Genomic DNA, 24,308 nt, shown 5'->3' on the forward strand with positions numbered 1-24,308 from the left:
ACTCCACATGTATCGCAGGAGGCATGTGGTAGTCTGCAGCCCTCCCCGGATTGGCAGAGGGGGTGGAGCAGCAACCGGGATGGCTTGGAAGAGTGGGGTAATTGGCTGGGTACAATTGGGGAGAAAAGGGGGGGGAACCCCCCCCCCCAGATATTGCATTCAGTCTTGATGCATGCTCAATAATCCAGGTAAGAAAATCAAAGCAGGTTCAATCAGTTCATCTGGATACAACGTTGATTGACAGATACATTTCATCACTCATCTAAGTGACATCTTCAGTCTAAACTGACTGCAGGTATCCCCACCCCATATAAACAATACAGTACAATACAGTGCCTAACGACCGAAACCAACAACCATATGCATATGCAAATGTGGATGTGACCATTGATCATATTCACATATGATTCATAGTCATTGTAAGATGGCGACAGATGTGTAACGACCAAAACAAATGACACTCATATTTGATCATGAAACTGGTCGTTGGTTTCGGTTGTTATACATCTGTCGCCATTTTACAATGCTGTGATTTTAACGATCCCCTATTCTCTGTGAATAATACACGTGATCAGTGGTCACGCCCATATTTGCATATGAAACTGGTCGTTGGTTTCGGTCATTAGGCATTGTGCTGTACTGTATTGTTTATAAGGGTGGGGATACCTGCAGTCAGTTTGGACAGAAGAGGTCTCATAGATGAGTGATGAAACGTATCTGTCAATAAACGTTGTATCCAGATGGACTGATTCAACCTTCTCTGATGAATATTGCATTATGGTAAAGAAGTCCTGAATGTTCCGGTCTTATTTGCCACATGCAAATTGTAACGTTTCCCATATTATACGACAGTAGCACATACTCAGCAGTCTTCAGCGATATTAAATCAGCAGCATTTCACAGTACACTGAGGGCATCCAGATTCATGACTGCTGTGCAAACTCCAGCACGGTCAAAATTGGAGAAGTGCGATAAAGTGTCCTCACAATAAAATGTCCAGGTGGTTCTGTCCTTGTTCAAGGTACATTTCCTTGCAAGGAACTAATCCAATCATTCTTATCTGGAGAATCAGATTCACCGCTTATAACAATCAAGTTAAAGAGCGCTCAGCTTTTTTTCTCATTTAGCAGTCGGATCACCCTGGTGTCCTACAATAACACGAGTGGTCGCACAATGTCAAGCAAGACATTATTATTACATACTTTACGAGACTTTCTCCAAATTAGGCATCCACTGAGGCAGTTATCTGCTGTCTCAATAGAGGGAAATGGTGTTTCAGACTTTACCCAAGACAGCCTTTCCACAATATGGGGCCCAGAAGAACATTTAGAGTTATCTAGGCGTGTTTTAACCCTGCTCTGCAGTGACAGGATGAGTGGACAAAGTCAGGGAAAGCTCCCAATGCCACTGTCAATAAACACCAGAGATTGAAACGCTTACAGAATCACCTGCTTCATTTCATCCAAACCCTGCTAACCATGCAGCCAGCTTGACTCAAATTTGATGTTTAGTCTCCAGTTTAGATCGAAGTGACAGAAACTTGTTTTCAAAGTATGGTCGGCCACAGTGTAATTTCAATTGATTCATTGTTGCTTTGCGATTGAATTAGGAGATGCCCTTCAAAGTCACACATCGCCATCAGAGAGAGAGAGAGACGAGCCCGCCAAAGAAAAGTTTCCCTGTTTTTGCAAGAAACTTCGCAATTAATTAAAAATCACATCAGGAGATGTCAAGGGATTAACTTCAAGGCTCAGGGAGGCAGTCCTTTTCTATTGCGGCATCCTTCAGTGAGGACAAGCCTGTGTTCATAATTCCATTTTTCATCAAAGTGCGTTCTAATCTCTGCATTCTCAGCGCACTGCATTCCCATTTTAACAGGGAATTCACGGCCCTTATCGTGCATTTCCTCCCCTATTCATCTCGCCTGTGCAGTTTTAGATTTCAGCAAGGACCATTCTAATGTGTGGATCTTCTTGTCGACTAGGCAGTAAAGGTAGCCCAAAGTGAAGAACTAGGCACATTGCATGATCCTGCAATTCCTTAATCACAGCAGATTTTTTTTGGGGGGGGGATGCTGATAGTTCAAGTAACATAGCATGATTCCTGAAAAGATGAAATCGCAGTGCAAACTCAAAGGAGTGACTTCTAAGGTAAGGCTTCTGTAGGGAGAGAAGATTGCCTTGCTGGAATGTGATGTAGGAAACACTGGTCGCTCCTAATAATGATGCTCTTTGAAGTCCCAGTCTATGTGACCTACACGGGTGCTATGTCCTCGGGCCATGCCTCCTTTTGCCTGCCAGGCACGTGAGGCGTCCTCTCTGTTAGAGCATTCTGGCATTAAGGAAATGCTGACCGAGAATGCAGATGGAACTGGGTACAGGTCTGCGGCTACAGATCTCATCTTGGAAAGCCATACTAGAAGTGATTTATTTGCTTGATGTTGCATTGTTTCATTTGTAATCTACCACATTAAGGGTATGAATATCAGTGAAACTGTTAACATGTGAGGATTTCATAACAACTAATGTCATAATGTCAGTGAAACTGATAACATGAGGATTTCATAACAACTTAGTTCAAACAGGACATAATAGGAATGAAACCAGCAATGTTTCCTCTCCCCCTTGCTCTGTCTCTATCTCTCACTTGCTACTGCTCTTTCTCTCTACCTCTCTCTACTGCTCTGTCTACCGCTCTCTCTCTCTCTACCGCTCTCTCGCTACTTATCTCTCTCTCTCTCTACCACTCTGTCACTCTACCTCTCGCTACTGCTCTCTCTACCTCTCTCTACCGCTCTCTCTACTTGTCTCTCTCTCTCTACCACTCTGTCTCTCTACCTCTCTCTACTGCTCTCTCTACCTCTCTCTACCGCTCTCTCTACTTGTCTCTCTCTCTCTACCACTCTGTCACTCTACCTCTCGCTACTGCTCTCTCTACCTCTCTCTACCGCTCTCTCTACTTGTCTCTCTCTCTCTACCACTCTGTCTCTCTACCTCTCTCTACTGCTCTCTCTACCCCTCTCTACTGCGCTGTCTCTCTACCTCTCTGTACTGCTCTCTCTACTGCTCTCTCTACCGCTCTCTACTGCTCTGTCTCTCTACCCCTCTCTACTGCTCTGTCTCTCTACCTCTCTCTACCGCTCTCTACTGCTCTCTCTCTACCTCTCTCTACTGCTCTCTCTACTTCTCTCTCTACCGCTCTCTACCCCTCTCTACTGCTCTGTCTACCACTCTCTCTCTACTTATCTCTCTCTCACTCTACCACTCTCTCTGTTGCTCTCTCTACCTATCTCTCTCTCTGTTTCGCTCTCTCTTGCTACCACTCTCTCTACCGCTCTCTCTACCTATCTGTCTCTCTACCTATCTCTCTCTGTCTCTGTCTCTGTCTCTCTCTCTACCCCCCCCCCACACACATACACTCACACACGTGCACAAACAGAGTTACAACAAACGCACAAAGAAAGACAAAAAAAAACAAAAAACAAACAAACATTATGTTCAAGATTCAAGTATGTCTGTACATCCTCTTGGACAATTACTACAAATAAGATTTTCTGTTGGATGTGTCTACTTTTATAAGAGCAGAGACGGCCTCGCTTTGGGGTCACCAGTCTGTTTCTAGGAAAGAGGAAATCGATGAGACAATTTGTCCTGAGTTGCCAATGAGCATGCACTTCAGATATCTAACACACTGATTTCAAAGAGGGCTGCACGGACTCGTCAATATGTGCAATGCTCTCATGCAGCTACCACTGTGCATTGCAGTATGGCCGGGTGAAAAACAGGGGACAGCCTGGAGAAATATGTGTTCCCATGCCAAAGCGTACATGACGAGAAATAGATGCAGTTAGCTGTGCATTTCTTCTCATCTTTTAGTCCCCCTTTTTCAGAGGCACTGCTTTTTCCCTGTGGACACTGCAGTGAGTGACACTGGAAACTCATCTCCTATTCCCCCTGCTTCACAGTTAGACATCAAGCGTGCGAGCTGAGCTGCAGAATATATGAACTGTAAGAAGGAAGTTAGTCCATTTGAATAATGTGCACCTTGGAGAACACAGATTCCTCTCCTAGACCCTTTGATGTGTTTTGCTGCGAAGAGACAACTCCTGACAACCTCAAATTAAACCCGAGTCTCTCTGAAAGTAGAGGGGGAGGAAGGGAGAAAATACGGGGCCGGCGGAGAACCCCCAACAACATGGCCGCTGTAACCTCACCCCTGCAGAGCTGAAACCCACAACACTGTGAGTGCACGAGATACCGCTTACAGAGGGACGTTTAATTTGGTGCTGTGGGAGAAAATCACTTGTCACTCTTTTGGATCGAAATTGCTTTCGAGAGCCGCGTGTTCTGTTCCGCAGAAAAGCAAATGTGTCACGTTATGCAGGTCTGCGTGGCGGTATCGGCTAATGACGACACACAGAACAAAATCATTTGCAGGGGAGGAGGCTCCGCACACCGCAGCTGTCTAGGCAGTGTGTGTTGTCGAAACTCCCAGATCTCTCTAGGTTGTTTGTTTCACTTGCGTGGTTTTTTTTGTACTTTACTGCCTTCATCCCCCACCCCCTACCACCTTTGATAAAAGAGTTCCCTTTTTAACACTGAAATTACCCTCTGGGATGCTGAAATTAGCATCCTGAAATATTCATGGCAAGTTTAAGAACTTAGTTACATTGTGCGTCTCCTAGGAGTAGAACAGGTATCACCACAGTGTGCGTTGTAAATGTTTGATGCGCTCGGTGCCGCATATTCCGTCCAGATCGGTGCGTCTTCAGCAAAATAGGCATGCCAAGTCCCCTGCAGTTAAGAGTCTGATGGGTTGATTCCTTTATCAAAACATATTTGCTCCAAAATGTCTGCTGATCGACCTGTCTTGAGCCTGTGTGCTGAAAGTGTACTTTCCCCCCCCCACAGCTAGTCATGACGTGTTTACCGAGCACTGAGATGTGGAGTGAGCCAGCCAGGGGAAGTACACGGTTGCATAAACAGGCCCTATCTCCCCCAGCATTGACGCACTGTCAGAGTCCTTCTCAGTCCCGTACTGTATTTCTCAGCTGGGAATCTGTCTGCTGAAGCCGCTGCAAGGACGAATGCAACGTTGCGTCGCGGTGAGTTAAAAGAAAAAAGAAAAGAAGAAGAAGGAGAAATGACACAATGACACCGCTGCTGTTAACGTGAAAATATAGCGGTGGATATATACAGCAATTACAGCGGATGAGCTGTAACCTTGAATTGGGCTTCACCCCGACTGAAAGCCGCTCGCGACGGAAACCGGAGGGTTACCGCTATTCAGAGGTGTAATTACGGCCTCGTTTCAGTTTAACGGTCATGAGGGTTTCGCAGCGACATGACACATTTACAAACCAGGAAAAACATTAAATGCTCATCATCGCTGTTGCCCTTGGTAATTCAGTTATAGCAAAGATGTCATTAGCAAAATCAGCAACTCGGTGACTGTTTCTAAAAATAGGAACGTTTTCTCATTGCTCCTTTTTTTTTCTCCCTTTTTCTCCCCAGTTGTACTTGGCCCGAGCCGTCGCGGTCGCTGCTCCACACCCCCTCTGCCGATCCGGGGAGGGCTGCAGACTACCACGTGCCTCCTCCGATACATGTGGAGTCGCCAGCTGCTTCTTTTCACCTGACAGTTAAGGGTTTCACCAGGGGGACATAGTGCGTGGGAGCATCACGCTATTCCCCCCAGTCCCCCCCCCCCGAATAGGCGCCCCGACCGACCAGAGGAGGCGCTAGTGCAGCGACCAGTACACATACCCACATCCAGCTTCCCCACCCGCGGACACGGCCAATTGTGTTTGTAGGGACGCCCGACCAAGCCGGAGGTAACATGGGGATCCGAACCGGTCCCTGTGTTGGTAGACAACGGACTAGACCGCTACGCTACCCGGACGCCCCTCATTGTTTGTTCTTTCTGAAAGACACACAGAAAAAAAACATAGAGCAGGTTTAATAGATAGGTCTTGCGATGCACCTGGACACACAATCAGTGATGTTAGCTGGGGTCATTGGGTGTTTCGGGGTCTTTCAACAATCAGACACCCTGACCCAGGCAACCCAGCTGGGATTGATCAAGTCCCGGTTTGTGTCCCCTGTAGCACTACCTCAGCCACGGATTCCCTATCCAGGGACGCAGGAACTATTTTCTGGGAGGGGGTGCTGTAAATTGGCGGGAGGGGGGGGTGCATGGACATCGAATATCCACTTTTGCGACATTGCCTTGAACCGCTAGCCTAATTTGACTCCACTTGCTAGCTAACCAGGTCAACGTGCACATGCATCAAAACTTCTAACGTGCAAGAATTGCTGTGTGTATATACGTCTACGTCGCTACGTCAGACTGTTGTGTTCTGTAAATTGTATTTGTATTCTGTAAATCGTGTTCTATTTTGTACATACACTGCATGGACGGTACTGGGTGAGGCCACTACAAATGTGAGTTCGCGCCGCCATCTTCCCACACCGGAAGTGGGAACTAGACATGTAGGCCAGGTGAATCGGCCATGCTAAATTGCCCCTAGGTGTGAGTGTGTGTGTGTGTGTGTGTGTGTGTGTGTGTGTGTGTGTGTGTGTGTGTGTGTGTGTGTGTGTGTGTGTGTGTGTGTGTGTGTCGGCCCTGTGTGATGGCCTGGCGGCCTGTCCAGGGTGTCTCCCCGCCTGCTGCCCAATGACTGCTGGGATAGGCTCCAGCTCCCCCGTGACCGCGACCCTGAGAGCAGGATAAGCAGTTCGGATATGGGATGGATGGATTTTGTACACACGACATTCATTGCATGTCTGACCATCTTGGGAGAGAGAGCTCTCCTCAGTTGCTCTCCCTGACGTTTCTTCCTATTTTTTCTCCCTATTAAAGGCCTTTTTTTTTTTAAAAGGGAATTGTTCCTTATCTGATGCAAGGGTCTAAGGTCAGGATGTTGTGTTGCTGTAAAGCTGCCAGAGGCAAGGTTGTAATTTGTGATATTGGGCTATACAAATAAAATTGACTTGACTGCATATATATGTGCACATCATGTTAGTATGTGCAATTTAATGACTGCAGACATTTTCATTCATTATTTTGTATTTCAGGCCCGGCGGCAGGATTAGCTAAGCAAGGAGTCATGAGAAACGACTGAGAGGGCACAACTATTTTTCGCTTGCTGATAACAGGAGGGATAATAATCTATAGTACAATTACGCACAATGTATTTGCAACCACACACTGCTGTCTTGCCGCAAGAATACAGGCTACTGCAGCGCTTTAAAATTGTGGACTTGTTTGACTTGTAATTCACAATAGACTCAACAATGTTATCGACAGAACGCAGCTTGGATGCAGCTATCAAGCTGTCTTGCCGCAAGAGTGTGGTAATACGCTGCGTATGACAGCAACCGAGATTGGTCAAAGTCTGCCCAACCTCATCGGTGTAATGCAAAGCAGCCATCCTACTACGTAAAATAACATTAACATCACAACCCCTTCTTGGCAGCAATGCCAATGATGACGCAATGTCTACGCTTAGTACTGACATTGCCCACGCATTTCCAAAAAGCGACAAAATAATACAAGCCCAACCAGGCGGCCTGTTACCCTGATTCAAAAGAGCTGCGGCCGCCTTGACGCTGTGCTGAGCCTCCTCGGCAGTCTCTCGGCCCCCTCCCCAGGTCCCTCTCAAATGCCAGTTGAATCAGCTGCACTTTCCTCCTGTGCATCATGCACCGTCTGTGCTCACTGACTACATTTTTCAGTGTTGGAAAAAGAGTTCTCCCAAGTCGCCGGGGATGTTCCAAATGTTAATCCCGGCTTCAGTGCCACCATCACAGCAGGCATTGCTGTTAGAAGCCCTGAGTGTCTGTCCAAAATGTTCTGTGTAGTCAATTTGTCTTCTCTGGATCGGGCAATTTCAGTCTGGTCAGCAAACAAGCTACATAACGCGATGGCTAAGTTACTATTAGCAAGGTGTTAATGTGGTGTTAACTTTACGTTTTATGGGGGTGTCCGGGTAGTGTAGCGGTCTATTCCGTTGCCTACCAACACAAGGATCGCCGGTTCGAATCCCCGTGTTCTCTCCAGCTTGGTCGGGCGTCCCTAAAGACACAATTGGCTGTATCTGCGCGTGGGAAGCTGGATGTGGGTACATATTCTGGTCGCTGCCCTAGCGCGTCCTCTGGTCGGCCAGGGTGCCTATTCGGGGGGCGGGAGAACTGGGGGGAATAGCGTCCTCCGATGTGCTCCGTCCCCCTGGCGAAACTCCTCACTGTCAGGTGAAAAGACGCGGCTGGAGACTCCACGTATCGGAGGAGGCATGTGGTAGTTTGCAGCCCTCCCCGGATCGGCAGATGGGTTGGTGCAACGACCGGGACGGCTCGGAAGAGTGGGGTAATTGGCCATATACAAATGGGGAGAACTTTATGTATGGCCTGGCGGCCTGTCCAGGGTGTCTCCCCGCCTGCTGCCCAGTGACTGCTGGAATAGGCTCTAGCATCCCCGTAACCATGAGAGCAGGATAAGCGGTTAAGATAATGGATGAATGGACATCACTGTGTAGTGCTGCTAAGTTCAAGTCTAATCGTCTTGTGACAACACAACAAACAGCGTTGTCAATGGTTCTGAAACACAGCGCTGTTATTTCAGACACTTGTATCTCAGTTGGCTTATATTTTTGTTACTTTTGCTATTTTTCTATAGGGTACATAAAACTTAAACGGGGGTGGGGGGGACAAGAAAATACAACTGGGCGCTCCTGTGGTGCCAGGCCTGTTGTATTTTATGATAACATGCCATCACCTTTTAACAAAAGAGAATGGAGAATATGAAAATATACACAACCCATTGGTGTGAAATGCTGCTTCCTGACACCATGCTTAAGGGCTTAACCTGACCTGTTAAGTAAAGTTTAAAATGCACTCTGGGAAAAATATACATTGTTCACTCTTTTTAACCTTACCCTGGATGGCTTACATAGCTTTCTCTACCTTAATGGAGGCAGTGAGTTTGCATCCAAGAAAATACCAACTCTAAATATACATCGTCATACTTCCTGCGCTTTCTGCTGGGTTCAGACATTTTCTTGTATTTCTCCGCTTTTTTTCCATGCCTCCCCTGAAACTCTTTGGTGGCCCCCAGGGGAGGTGGGCCCCACACCTTGAAAACCACTGCCCTACCCAGATCCACAGCCACCTTGAGACAATTTCAGCTGCATTGGTGGCCATCCAGGTGGCCCTTTGCCTGCCGTCCCCTGTGATGCCCAGCATATTATAGGCCCTGCAGCTGGATTGGCCTGCAAATCAACAACACCCCACTTTGGTGGGCACACACCTCACCCATTGCCCATTGTTGCAGCACCGTTCCACTTCACCCTCTTCCTCTCATTGGCCACCCTTGATATGGTCCTCCCACGGGATGGTGAGTTCCAAGAGGATGAGCTGCTTGGAGGCTTCAGAGAGCGGCACCATATCTGGCCTCAATGTCATTACAGTGACGTTTTCTGGGAACTTGAGCTGCTTTGCTGGGTCAACTCTCAGCTTCCAGTCTTTTGCCACTGCAAGTAGGCCAGAGGAGGCGGTCCTGGTAACTGATGTTGACTTCTCCCTAGCTCTGGCGAATGCGATAGTTTTCTTCACTAGCTGAAGGCACTTGCAGTGGCCTATCCTGCTGCAGATGGTGTCCGCTATGGCCTTCAGGACTTGGTCATGATGCGGAATCACCCCTCGCCCAGGGCTTTTAAACAGCAGCTGAGGATGTGCTCCAGGGTTCCTCACTTCAGGCACAGGGTGCAAGCTGGCAACTCAACCTTCTCCCAGCCAAACAAGTTGGATGGGCTCTGTAGGACATCATAGACAGCCTGGATCAAGAACTTGATGCAATGAGGCTCAGCTCTGCTTACCTTGGCCCAAGAGACCTTACTCTCCACCACCTGCTCTCATCTTGTCCAGGCTCTCTGCTGCTGCAGTCCAACCATCCTGCTGGCATGCTCCTCCTCGACTGATGCCCATACCTCCTCCTGGATCAGCGTCCCCCTGTCCTCCACTGCAGCCCTCCACTTCCAACCTGTCCTGACCTCGATGCCGGCCTAGGAGACCTTTTGGTCACAAGACTCCCAGCATTGCAGCACCTCCTGTGTGTGGGACACCATAAACTCTTCCCTCTTTTCAGGAACAGGGATCTGGACTTATTTGGCTTGAACCTCATGTGACCCCAAGTGATAAGCTCCTCTAGGCCCTTCAGGAGCCACCTGCTAATCAGCATAAATTAAACACGGTACACAGTAATGAAAAACAAATTAAAATCTCACAAACAAATAAGGACAGACAAAGAAAAAAGACGGGGGGGGGGGGTTGTTTTTGGTTTGGACAAAAGCATCCAACCAAAATGTACAGGTGATGCAGTAACACGACATGAGTGAAAAGAGAAATAAATAATAATAATGATGTAATAATGAAAAAAATAATAATGAATAAATAGAATAAATAAAGAAAATAACAATATTGATGACAATAATCGCAATTTAAAAACAATAAGAAAGTGGAAAAAATAAAGGAGATAAAAATATATGTATATGTGTGTACATGTATATGTACACACATACAGTCGCACACAGATTCAAGTGTGTGCGTATTTACTATATATATATATATATATATACGTATGTGTGTGTGTGTGTGTGTGTATACATATACATATACGTATGTATACGTATGTATATATACATATGTATATATACGTATGTATATGTATATAAAAAATCCAGTGATTCAAGTAAATTCTTTATGAGACAGTACAAGCTTGTTTTATGCCGTAAGCAATCATCAGCTGTCAATAAAGTTACATGGGAAAGAACATATCATCAACCACCTCGACATGCACATCACGTGTACAACGTCCAATGGGGAAAATTCAAAAATACGTGATCGCTAACGGTCCAGTGGGTGTGTGTGTGTGTGGGGGGGGGGTATTTGTCTATTGGCATGATTTATTTATAATTACAAAATAGGTGCTTATATCTATGTCTGCAACTGCTGGCCAATTCATTCCTGTTATTCAATGTGGACATTTCTGGTTTGCAACTGATAAAATATTTTTCAGTTAGACATAGATTGCACATTTTACTACTGGCTGAATGTGCTTTGTTTTTTGAGAGGATTTTCCAGGTGGTTGAATAATTAATGTTTCTGTCCGCCAATGACCAAATATAACAACTTAAAGATGTTGCATTTTTTAAACTGTTGTTTCTAAAGCTGCACATGTGCGCATTAAACCTCTTTTTGAATGTTCCCTCTGTTAGACTGACGTATGTCTCCATTTATATATATATATATATATATAGAGAGAGAGAGAGAGAGAGAGAGAGAGAGAGAGAGAGAGAGAGAGAGAGAGAGAGAGAGAGAGAGAGAGAGAGAGAGAGAGAGAGAGAGAGAGAGAGAGAGAGAGAGAGAGAGAGAATAGGCTCCAGCATTCCTGTGACCCTGAGTAGGATAAGCAGTTTGGATAATGGATGGATGGATGGATATATATATAACTAAGATGAAAAATACATACTCTTTCTAAAATGTAGCATGTGTTGACACGATTGCCTGACATATAAAGCTCTCCATATTCATTTAATCTCTCAAGGAAAAGTTAAAAAAAAAATCTCCTCTTGGCGTGTCTCTTGGTTCTTGTGGTGTGGTGAGAAAGGACAGTGTTTAGTGTTTTCAGAACAGGGGAAAAACTACAGGGCTCCACCAGCAGAAATCCTTCAGCTATCTTCAGTGTGTTTCCAAATCCAGGTTCCAGTAGCTCCCAAGGGAAAATGTTTCCACATCCCCTGAACATGTGGATTTGAGGGTCCTCTAAGCATCCAACATGCGACGGCTATGCAAAAAGGCTGCAGCTCCACCAGGTATTCGGTGAATGTTTTGTCCGCCACTGTGACTGACAGACGCGCCCCAACAGAGGAGGCTGAAACTGTCTCGGAAAGCCGAAACAGTCGTGCCCAAGTTTTCATCCAGCCGCTACTCAGAGGGTCTTATGCAGGACGTGGGCATGCTGAGCAACCCAAGGCTCTCCGCAGGGGAAGAGAGCGGGGCCAGGTTCAGACCTCCCTTTGCTCCCAGCATGGCATATTCTTAATAAGGGCACTGACTGCCTGCGCACACCAACCTTTTCAATATGTATGACCAGCGGTTTTTCATTCAACCAGCAAAAATCAGGCTTTGCAACGCTTCAAACACCCAGCACAAACAGCGGGAGAGGTGGGAATGGGACCGCCCGCTGCCGCCTGTCAATCAGGGCGGCGTGCGCCATCCATGATCGACGCATTCTTGGAAATCTACCTTTTTAACTTCTCTGATCAGGTGTGCTTGAGATGTCACGAGGCAGCCGGGGCTAGCGGCAACCTGAGGCCCTACCGCTCAGCCCGGGGCACAAACAAGCTGTGCGGGGCGGTGATTAGAGCGTGGGTTTATTCCTTCTGACATCATTCAATCATTTCATCGAGCCCACGCTCCCTCTCATTAGGGCGCTCAATCAGGCTTACTCTGTCCAATATGAATCAGCTCTATGCATGACTGTAGTCCACCGACTTCTGGTTTCTACTGCAGCGGCCATACCCCTTTCCTGTTTGTCGGCGTGCGCTATTGACAGTGGCATATTTTTCTCGACGCCTGCAAGATTTACCATGGGTAAATGTCAACGACACGCACAGAATTGTCGACAAGCTTTCACCTGCACCTACCAGCAAACGGGTGAAAAGTTTCAAGTTGTGCATACCAAGTTACATCCACAATTCATCCCCATAATTGGTATGCACATAACTTGGTATGCACAACTTGAAACTTTTCACCCGTTTGCTGGTAGGTGCAGGTGAAAGCTTGTCGACAATTCGGTGCGTGTCGTTGACATTTATCCATGGTAAATCTTGCAGGCGTCATGAAAAATGTGCCATTGTCAATAGCACACGCCAACAAACAGGAAACTGGTATGACCGCTGCAGTAGAAACCGGAAGTCGGTGGACTACAGTCATGCACAGAGTCCATTTGATGGGAGAAATTGAGGCCCGGCGTTTCTGACGCATAAAAGTTGTCGAAGGGCTATTTTGAAGTGCAAAGCTCAAAGGGTTGTTGTCGATTGCAAAGTGACAACAGAAGACATCCCTTTACTTTCTTGCTCTCACATCGAGGGCCCAATTGGAGAGGGATTTCTCCCTGGAAACAAAAAAAGAGGAAAATAATGCGAGCACCGAGGGCTCTAAACGGAGATCAAATTACTCCAGGGTACTCCCGATGAGGAATTTAAAGGTTGAACAGATGGACAATTAATGGAAGTGAAACGCTGGGTGGTGGATGTAACAGAGGAAGTGGGCCCTGCAAAAAATAGTCTTCATCATCTGTCTAATCTCCACACACACACACGCACACGCACACGCACACACCTCAGAACACATTAAAAACCTATCATCGAGATAAGATAATGCCTCCAGTTTTCACAGAATTTGCGACCGTTTCTGGGATTTTCTGGAACCAGATGTCAGCACATTGAAAAGAGCCCGAATAAGGCAGATCACCTCCTGTATCAGCAAATTGATGCACAATTTCAGCAAATCTGGTTGATTTGCATGGGAAGGAAACAACGCCGGAGGGTTCGGGTAGGGTAAAAATCTGACACACCTTTCTAAATGTAGAGTACACTCTAAATCCCCCTATACTGCCCCTCCCAGAAATCTCATATTTGTTAAAATAGGCCCAACGGAAAAATCTGCCAGTGGGATTATGATGGTTTTTGATGCGAATCAACATTTTTTTTAAACAAATATTTTCTCGGATCAGGTAAAAAAATCTTTATACCAGCACAAGAATCTGGCACATTTCATGAAAATACCCACGTGTTAAATTTCAGATTTTTTTTTTTGCAGTGTCTTCTCTTGAAGTGGAACATTTTGGCCCTGAGGGAGGTGACTGCGTTCGTGTGTGTTTCCTGCAGTCATCCTGATAAGGACAGCTGTGTGCCTGTCGCTATGTGTGCAGCCAAATAGTAAAGTACAATGTGCAGCCATCATCCGCATAGCATTGCATGTAGGCTGCGGTGCATGCATGTGGACTGATCAGAGAGAGAGAGAGAGCTCCACGTGGAATAGCATTTGCCTCGAGAGTCAACATAAAACATGATGAGAGGATCGTTATGTCCACAACGCCGTGGCCTAAAAAAAGGCAAAACTGAATTAGTGCGAAAGGAGACCTGATAGGCTTTTCTGATTGGTGCCTCAGGAGCACACAGCGTGCTATTGGGCATAGAGAGAGAGGGTGTAGGAGGAAATTATGGCCATTTTTTTGGATTTCACTGCAAAATATGTAACTATTGATAAGGCCATCTCATAATGTCTGTGATATTTCATCATATATAGATAGATAGATAGATAGATAGATAGATAGATAGATATCACACATTAGAGACTGTACAGACAGAAGGAAGGACAGAGCAAGATTGTATATCATAGTAAATATCATTCCCACACCAGTGTAAGTTACATCAAAATGGTGTTTTGGCTGGTCGAAAGGTGCTCCTAGGGGCCCCCAAAGGCCCTCTCTCATAGACTCTCTTTCAATATTTGGTTGTCTGTCTCCCTGTCACCTTTTCTGCCGTAACTCCCCGAGCCATTAATCAAACATCCTGTTAAACATAACGTAGCTTTAACAGTGTTTTTTATGTGTCAGACGAAGAGCTATAATGTAGATGATTTTACACCGACAGCCGCCCGAGAGGAGCCGGGTGGCGTGATGGAAACACGGCGCCCTCTACAGGCCGTCCGGTGAACACTTTCCATCCCGAATGCAGGAAAACAATAAAACTGGCTGGAGCCTCAGTCGAGAGGAGGACACACCAGGGAGACGTCCGGAGACACAACACACACACACACACTCAGTCACACACTCAGTCACACACACATACAGCCCCCCCCCCCCCACAGCCAGGCACATTCGCAGTGCAACATGCGCAACAAGGTAGATTAACCCGCGCGTGAAGAAAAACAACCCCATACGTGAAGCGATCTATCGCGGAGAGATCGATATTGTTTTTTTTCTTTTCTTTTCTTTTTTAATCTGAGGGGGCGGGGGGGGGTACATGAAGTATTTTTTTCACGGGCAACGGTGGGGGGAAACGTCTCGTTCTTTGAATACTTGAGGAGTGACGGCAACTTTCTTCTATTCTGACTTTTCCGCTCATCAGACGAAGAGGAGGACTCTCGCGCGCGCCCGCGCGCCGCGCTCCGCAAATAGAAATGGACCGGTTTCCAGACTAAATCCATCAGACCCGGTGGCGAACCGAGGGGGCGAAGAGTCTGTGCAGCCGGGCATCGAAAGGCAATGGTCTGCGCGGAGATGCGGTGTTTCCTGGGCTTCCTGGATGTTGCGGCTCGGTGCAGCAGAGCTGGGAGCCTGTGGGTGGCTGCGATGGGACCGGACACTGACTGGGGCTGATTGATACGCGCTGTCCACAGGGAGGGAAACGTGTCGGTAGACGACACCAGTATGAGTTCCAGCTGGCACTTGCAGCCTTCCTCCGTTCTTTCTGTGATGAGAGAGGAGAGCACTTTTTGCCAAACCATTTTTGGGGGAAATCAATCAACGGCGCAACCTCTCCCCTGCCCTCATACCGTTAATACCAGACGTCAAGTGAGCGCCGACGATGATTTGTTGTTTCGGTGAACTGTTCCAAAACTGATAGAAGTGGAGATGGAAAGTGGCTGTTATTTGTGCTCGCTGGTGGACTCTTAAAATCCTACGGGCAAGTGTTTTCCTTTTCCCTTTCTGACTATCGTGCGTTGGACAGATTGATATTGCATCACATTGATTTTTTTTTTTACATTTTTTTTTTTAGGAAAATGTGTCATCAGGTCTTCATAGACTACTACAGCCCACATTTCACCATGACTCTTTCCCTCTGAAGTCACAGTCAAAGTTGTTGGAGATTACTTGGAACTTTTTTTTTTGGATAACAATCTACCTTTTGTTTTTGCAAATGCAGTAGCATGAAAATGCATCCAAAACGGCCTTACGTCATGGCTGTTGACTGGATTGTATATTCAGTGTTTTTGCTGTCACTGTTTCCAGTGGGAACTGCCTTCTCTGGCATCTTCAACACTTCGGACAAAGACATTTTTGCAGATGACTTGCTTCAGGTTAGACTGGCACAAGGCAACGCGGGAGAGCAGCGGAAACTCCAGTCTACTACTTCTCATCCTAACCTATATTTCAGCCAAGCGGATGTTCTGCTTTTAAGGTCAAGGTCCACCACCACCCACAGTCACATATTTAAAGTCATTAGGGCGGCTGTCCTTACCATGCTGTCTAACGTACCTTTTTACATGCCTCCTGCAAAACACGAGGACTTCACTAGCAAGTGGAATGAAGTTTACGGAAACAACCTGCCTCCCCTGGCCCTCTACTGCCTTTTATGCCCTGAGGACTCTGGTGCCCTGCAGTTTCTTTTAAAGTTTATGGATAGGATGGCTGACTATCCGGACTGGAAGGTGACCAGCGCTCCCAATGACGAGGTGCCCATGGCACACTCCCTCACCGGATTTGGAACTGCTTACGATTTCATTTACTCTTACCTGGATGAGCGGCGACGAGACGTTTACCTCAAGAGAATACGCTCGGAGACAGAGGAGCTATATGAACTGTCTAAACACAGGGGATGGGGTAAGCAGTATCTCCAGAATCACCAGACCACCAACATATTAGCCATTCTGACCGGCGCAATAGTAGTTGGAACACATAACGACCCGGAGTCAATGATCTGGAAACAAGTGGCTGTGAACTATATGGAGAAAACCATGTTCCTCCTGAACCATGTCGTTGATGGCTCACTGGATGAGGGAGTAGCCTATGGAAGCTATACAGCCAAGTCTATCACCCAGTATGTGTTCTTAGCTCAGCGTCATTTCAGCATTGACAACTTGTATAACAACTGGCTACGTGGACACTTCTGGTTTTATTATGCCACCCTGTTGCCAGGGTTTCAGAGAACGGTCGGCATCGCAGACTCCAACTACAACTGGTTCTACGGTCCAGAGAGCCAACTCGTTTTCCTCGACACGTTTGTTATGAGAAATGGAACGGGTAACTGGCTCGCTCAACAGATAAGAAAGCACCGGCCCAAAGACGGTCCCATGGGCCAGTCGTCTGCTCAGCGCTGGACTACCCTTCATACGGAATACATCTGGTATGACGCTCACCTTGGGTCACAGCCCCCCTACTGCTTTGGCAAGGCCAAGATGCATATCTTTTCAAACTGGGGTGTGGTGACCTATGGCGCGGGACTGCCCAATGGTCAGGGTAATACATTTGTCTCCTTTAAATCTGGGAAGCTTGGGGGCCGTGCGGTGTACGACATCGTACACGAGAAGCCTTACTCATGGGTGGATGGCTGGAACAGCTTCAACCCGGGACACGAGCATCCGGACCAGAACTCTTTCACATTTGCCCCTAATGGACAGGTGTTTGTGTCTGAAGCACTTTATGGTCCCAAGTATAGCTATCTTAACAATGTGCTGGTGTTCAGCCCTTCTCCCACCAGCCAGTGTAATGGTCCATGGGAAGGCCAGCTTGGGGAATGTGCGAAGTGGCTGCGCTGGACTGATGAAGGTGTGGGTGACGCTGCGGGGGAGGTGATCGTCGCCTCCTCACACGAGGACACCATGTTTGTGAGCGGGGAGGCGGTGTCGGCTTACTCCCCCGCCATGAGACTGAAGAGCGTCTACAGAGCGCTGGTTCTGCTCAACTCCCAGACTCTGATTGTGCTTGACCATGTGGAGAAGCACGTTGATTCACCTTTGACCTCGCTCAGTGCGTTCTTCCACAACCTGGACATTGACTTTAAGTATGTGCCCTTTAAATTCATGGACAGATACAATGGGGCTCTAATGGATGTGTGGGACGCTCATTATAAAATGTTCTGGTTTGACACCCAGGGCCGCAGCCCTGATACCTGGATACAGGAGGCAGAGCAGGCAGCCGAGTTTAAAAAGAGGTGGACCCAGTATGTCAACGTCACTTTTCCAATGACGGGCTCAGTCAGCAGAGTAGCTTACGTGATGCACGGACCGTATGTCAAAGTGTCCAACTGTAGATTTATGGACAGTAGCAAAAATGGGGTCAGGCTTTCTTTAATCATAAACAACACTGAGAAGATAGTCTCTGTCGCCACAAACTACAAAGACATAGGAGCCAGATTGAATTATTTAGGATTTGGGGGTCATGCTAAAGTAGAGGACAGACATCAGATCACTCGGTACGGCCTTGGGACGCAACTCATTCCCAAACAAATCAGCAGCGATAATCAGCTGTTTGACTTTGGATTTGCAGTCAATGTCGTAGCCGGGGTCGTTCTCTGTGTGGCTATTGGGTTTTTGACCATGCAGAGAAAGTTTTATGTGTGCTTCAGTAGACTTATGCGCTACGCTCTCTTCTCTGTGCTCCTGCTGTGGATAGCCGAGCTGCTGTTTGTGTCTAACAGCTGTGATCAGCTTCTCTGTGGGGTAAAATGGAAAGGAGCAGGGGTCAACACCGACGTAAACAAACAAAACAGACTGTACGAACAGCCTCAATTTGCCCTCCCCACCATCATCATAACCACCCTCCCGGGCTCGGGATCGGAAATACTCAAGCACCTTTTTTACAACAGCTCTGACTTTGTTTACATCCGAGTCCCCACAGAGCACGTGGACATCCCCGAGACCGAGTTTGAGTTTGATTCCCTGGTCGATGCCTGCGAGTGGTCAATAGCAGACGCCACGCACGGACGGTTTAAAATGATTCAGGGCTGGCTGCACTCGCTGGTCCACAACACCAAGCTGCATTTGCAGAACATTCAGCTGGAGGAGGGCAGCAGGGTCAAACTACCCCAGAGGTTCGGCCCCCCTAGGGACAGGAGGAAAAGGATCCAGAGGAGAGAGCCAGCAGCTGAGCTGAAGGGCAAACTGAGAGCCAGTCTGGACAGAGATGTAGAGTACGTCAGAGAGATGAGACGCCACGTCGCTGAGTACCCCAATGCCCGTGTTGTCCTTAACATGAAAAGTGGAAGCTGGGCACTCAAGCTGCCTTTCATCCATGAGGTTGTGGGCCCTTCCCTCAGGGCCATCTATTTGTTCAGAGATCCGCGGGCATGGATTTACCTCATGTTGTATAACAGCAAACCCAGTCTGTACTCCCTGAAGAACATCCCCCAGCACTTATCCTTGATATTCAAGGAGGAAACTGCCAGGGAAGGGTGCCCAGCTTTGGCACCAGAGTTTAAAATGATACAGAGGCTCCTGTCCCGCTCAGAGACTGACCCCGTTTTGCTGCTGGCTCATCTGTGGCTGGCTCACACGGCGGCAGTGCTGAGGGTCAGCAAGAACCTCCCGGCGGAGGCCTTCCTCCGGGTGAGGTTCGAGGACGTGGTCTTCTTTCCCCAGGAAACGGCGGAGACCATACACACCTTCTTGGGTGTCCCAGTCTCGCCTGCAGCCCTCAACCAACTCATGTTCACCACGTCCACAAACTTGTACAACCTAATGTACGAGGGAGACATATCACCAGCTAACATTAACATGTGGAGACAAAACATGCCCCGGAAGGACATCAGGCTGATAGAGGAAACGTGTGGGAGTGTGATGAGAAGGTTGGGTTACACCCGGTTTGTCAGTTAACACACTGCTGCTGGGCAGCTGACAATGAGTTATTTTGTTTACTAGAGGTCTTTCTTTGATTTCTCTTGGCCTGATCTCAAATCTAAAGGAGAATGGTACGTATGAGGTGAGAAAAAACAAGAACGGTAGCTTTATCATCTCTGTGTTCAGGTTTTGTCAGGTTTCGTTGTGTTATTTTGTACTTGTTTGGCCGTACATGAGGATTTGCAGCTAACTATGGCGGTGAGGGAGAACTGCTTGACTTTAAAATGAGCTGATGGGAGCTTTAATGATCCCCCCCCCCCGTCTTCCCCATCCACAGCGAAGACAGAGATTGTTCATGCAGTTTGTGTGTTGAAGAGGACTATGTTGGAATATTTAAAAATGTTTTTATCAATGTGTACCGGGAGACTATTAGTGAATACACGTTATTTCCTCAGCAGATAGTGGAGGAGCAGCTCTCTGGCTCCACGATGATGTGATATGAAAGCACATTGAGAACACACATTTCATATGTTGACAAAGTCAATCTCTTATTCACAGAGGGCCTTGGATTTCCAGTTTTAAGTGTTGGATGAGTTTCTCGCATTCCCAAGTCCTAATTGGGCTGTCGTAAAATTTCTCATGTGAACGCGTTATTGAATATTCTGCCACTTCAAAAAAAAAAAAAAAACGGAAAGAAATGCTGCAATGTGTTTCCTCCCAAGATAAAGCTGGTTAGAAGTAGAGGCAGTGTCATTATTGCCTCGGTGTAGAAGTAGAAATAATTTGGATTGTATTTTCATATAGATATTCACTCATCAAGGAGTTTGATGGGAGCCTCGAAGATGTCACGACGTTTTGGTGGCGTAGCACTAATGCAGGGAATATCTTGGTTGCATGTCAGACTGTGCTTATTCCAAGCCGTTCATGTTAACTTTACTGTGTGTACTTAACTTGAATATATATATATACACACACACACACACACACACACACTTGAATTTATATATATATATATATATATATATATATACATACATATAAAGATAAAACTTTAATGCATTTCAGTACAAGCTTGTTTCGTGCATTACACACTCATCAGCTGCCAATGCATTAATGGTTTTTTCCTACATCTATTTGGATATTCTGCTCCTATATATATATATATATATATATGGCATTGTGGTTAAAGTGGTTGCCTCACGGCAAGAAGGTCCTGGTTTTGAGCCCCGGGGTAGTCCAAACTTGGGGGTCATCCCAGGTTATCCTCTGTGTGGAGTTTGCATGTTTCCCCCGTGTCTGCGGTCTCCCCGTGTCCCCGGTCCCTGGTTTCCTCCCACAGTCCAAAGACATGTAGGTTAGGTCAGGTGAATCGGCCGTACTAAATTGTCCCTAGGTGCGAATGTGTCGGCCCTGTGATGGACTGGCGGCCTGTCCAGGGTGTCTCCCCGCCTGCCGCCCAATGACTGCTGGGATAGGCCCCAGCATCCTGTGACTTGAATTCAGATAAGCGCATTGGATAATGTGTGTGTGTATATATATATATATATATATATATATATATATATGTGTGTGTGTGTGTGTGTGTGTGTGTGTGTGTATATATATATATATATATAAGCCTCTGAAGATATTACTTCTGGAAGACAGAGAAGAAAGTTTGAAGTATTTATGGGTTACAAAGACAGCTATCCCAAAGGATCAGAACTGAATATGATTATTGTAACTCCCCTTGGCATTTATTGAATTAGATCAGAGGCGAGTGCTTAATAGGGATCAAACTAGGAAAACTGACAGCCTTGACACATTTCTAGTCAAAGCAATTTCCAAAGCGTCCCCCTGAGCGGCCCATATTAATCTGCAAAATACCATAACCGAGGCTCAACCCCGCTACATTTTCTGTGCAAACTTCTCCGCGGCCTCGAGGAAACGCGTGCGGCACAAGCATCCGTTTCCTGTTGTGCTCAGTCAGAAATCCAATGATGTGTTGGACATTTGTGTTGAAGGGGTTCAGCAGGCAGCCGACTCCACTCGGGATAACGAAAGGCAAACACCATTTCTATTCTGCAATGTTATGCTCTTCGACCAATATGTTGGGCAAAAAAAAACAAAAAAAAAAAAAAAAACAAACAAAACAAAGCAGCATATGTTCTCCATTACAGTTTGATGCAGTCTTGCAAAGTACTTAAACATGTGTGTAAATTAACCATGCGTAATAGGCAGGCGATAACTCTCATTGTGTCTGTAAGGAAAACGTATCATAATGTGCCCGGTTAGGAACGTCGTCTTTCCTCAGCTAGAAATGGTTCTGCTTGTTTTCTCCTCTATAAACACTGAACCCCCCCACCCCCCCGACTGCCTGGAAAACCTGTTTGATGTTTGTGGATTTTTGAATGTGTAGACTTGGCAGACATGCTTTCACTTGGGTGTTGCAAAATCCTGTTACCAACTCTGTTTTGTATTTGCTCGTGGGGATATGGTTTCCTTGCTTCTGTGGCCTTGAATTAACAATCTCTTCTTTACAACTGTTTCCTGTGGGTTGTGGAGCGGGAGGTGGAGACGATGTAAAGATAATAATAAATTCTTAAATATACTTGCAACCAGTGATTGTCTGCATGTATAGTACATAAGGCTAGGAAATTGCTGTTTATTTTCTTATCAGATGATGCACCAGTATAATCTAAGGTATATATCTAATGTGCAAGACTGTTAGTAAGAATGACTAATTTATGGGGTGTTTCAGGTAGCGTAGCGGTCTATTCCATTGCCTACTAACAATGGGATCGCCGGTTCGAATCCCCGTGTTAACCTCTGGCTTGGTCGGGCGTCCCTACAGACACAATTGGCTGTGTCTGCAGGTGGGAAGCAGGAGGTGGGTATGTGTCCTGGTCGCTGGGGCGCCTGTTCGGGTGAACTGGGGGGAATAGCATGATCCTCCCACGCGCTACGTCCCCCTGGTGAAACTCCTCACTGTCAGGTAAAAAGAGGCGGCTGGCGACTCCACATGTATCGGAGGAGGCATGTGGTAGTCTGCAGCCCTCCCCGGATCGGCAGAGGGGGTGGAGCAGCGACCGGGACGGCTCGAAAGAGTGGGGCAATTGGCCGGATACAGTTGGGGAGAAAAAGGGGTAAGAAATCCCCCCCCCCCAAAAAAAAGACAATGTAATAAGTCATGTATAGTCTTGCACCAATTATTGGGTTATTCAGTTATTATGCTGAGCCAATCTGTTAGCTATGACTATTAAGGCTGAAATAGATATCACAACAGTGAAAGCCTTACCATTGCTTTTAATTTGCACATGAACCTGCCTTTTACTTTGATTCCCACAGAGCCACTTACTGTGTAAAATGTCTACATATGGAGATGTCTCTATGCTCCCACAATGCTGCACCGGAGTAATTCCATTTTGTCGAACGTGGATGACTGAAGACTAATTGCCTATGTGTGTGATATGCATGGCAAAGAGGGGGCCAATAATTACAGACCTGTCAGGAAGCTCTCATGTCATACCACTCGGATGACTGATGTGAGGACTTGGGCGCATTAAACATGTCCGAACTGGAGCGGGATTATGAGGAGTGCATTTATTCCCTAATGTCTCAAGATGGTCTCAATGAGTCACTCGTTTCACAACTCATTTGTTCTTGATCCCTTCTGTAAGACCCTAACAACTTGGCAGGGCCCTCCGTGCCTAATCCTTCCATGCATTCTCTCTATTGTAGCCCGTGCAACCGCCATGGGAAAAGGAAGGGGTGCTCTGCAAGTCACTGCCTGCACACTTGCAGGATGTTGTAGGACTTTGTTGCGTTCAGAGGCGGTGATATTGGCACAGCGTAATCTTGTGCGATGAGCCCTCAACAGGAGACGCTAAACAATGAGGCGACTAGTTATCACTTCAAGAATACGACAGTACGATGCCTCTCACTCTCATATCGGCAACCATTTAAGAAAAAGTAGGCCTCATGTTTTATAGAGATGGAGCCAAATGTTTTAATTGTTGTGTTTTGTGCAAAAATATTCATGTCTTTGCAATTGCCAGAATTAGCCAGCGCAGCCTATTTCCAGATATAGTTATGTCACGCAAGGAAACTGAATAGTGAAATGTAATGCTAATTATTTCACAACTACTGTTTTTCACAACGCTATCTTAAATAAATCCAATAATAGCATTCATTGTTGACAGCTAAAATTGTGCAGAAAGCAGAAATCTTTGATGTGTAATTGCAGAAACAACTGTTGGTATTCTGAGAAATAATCTAAATTAAACTGGAAGGTTGCCTGATAAATTTCCTTTTATGTCTGACAATAATTTATGTTGCGCGAAATAAAATTGCACAGAGAATCATGACAAAATACATTAAAGCTGACCCCGTGAGTCAGCCCAACAAGCTTTATCATGAAGTACGTGGAGGTTATCCGGATTGAGCAAGAGACTCCGTTTCAGCTTGGTAGTCATGCCCTGCCTGTTTCTACCTGCATTCTGCACTGCTGGTAAATCCAGGTCCCATGGGGGCCCATCCCTCGCCGGCAGCCATCGCTCCTGCCACTGCTTATTAATTAACCTTTACTGCAGCTTCCATCAGTCAGAGAAGAGCCTGCCGTCCTGAGGAGGAGCACAATCACTGATACGAGGCTATTGTGCTAAAGAATTAGCATGCCAATGGGGAGCAATGTTGTCTTTGTCAGCG

The 24,308-nt window shown here is 46.6% G+C and overlaps 1 protein-coding gene across 1 annotated transcript; it reads left to right on the forward strand.

The window, feature by feature from the left end:
- Nucleotides 1-16,025: 16,025 nt before the first annotated feature.
- LOC130129873 (dermatan-sulfate epimerase-like protein) lies at nucleotides 16,026-23,896 on the forward strand. Its single transcript, XM_056299546.1, has 2 exons — nucleotides 16,026-19,753; nucleotides 22,950-23,896. The coding sequence occupies exon 1, from the start codon at nucleotides 16,026-16,028 to the stop codon at nucleotides 19,656-19,658; it is 3,633 nt and encodes a 1,210-aa protein (XP_056155521.1). The 3' UTR covers nucleotides 19,659-19,753; nucleotides 22,950-23,896.
- The last annotated feature ends 412 nt before the right edge of the window (nucleotides 23,897-24,308 follow it).

Source organism: Lampris incognitus, chromosome 19, assembly GCF_029633865.1.
Source record: "Lampris incognitus isolate fLamInc1 chromosome 19, fLamInc1.hap2, whole genome shotgun sequence".
NCBI lineage: Eukaryota > Metazoa > Chordata > Actinopteri > Lampriformes > Lampridae > Lampris > Lampris incognitus.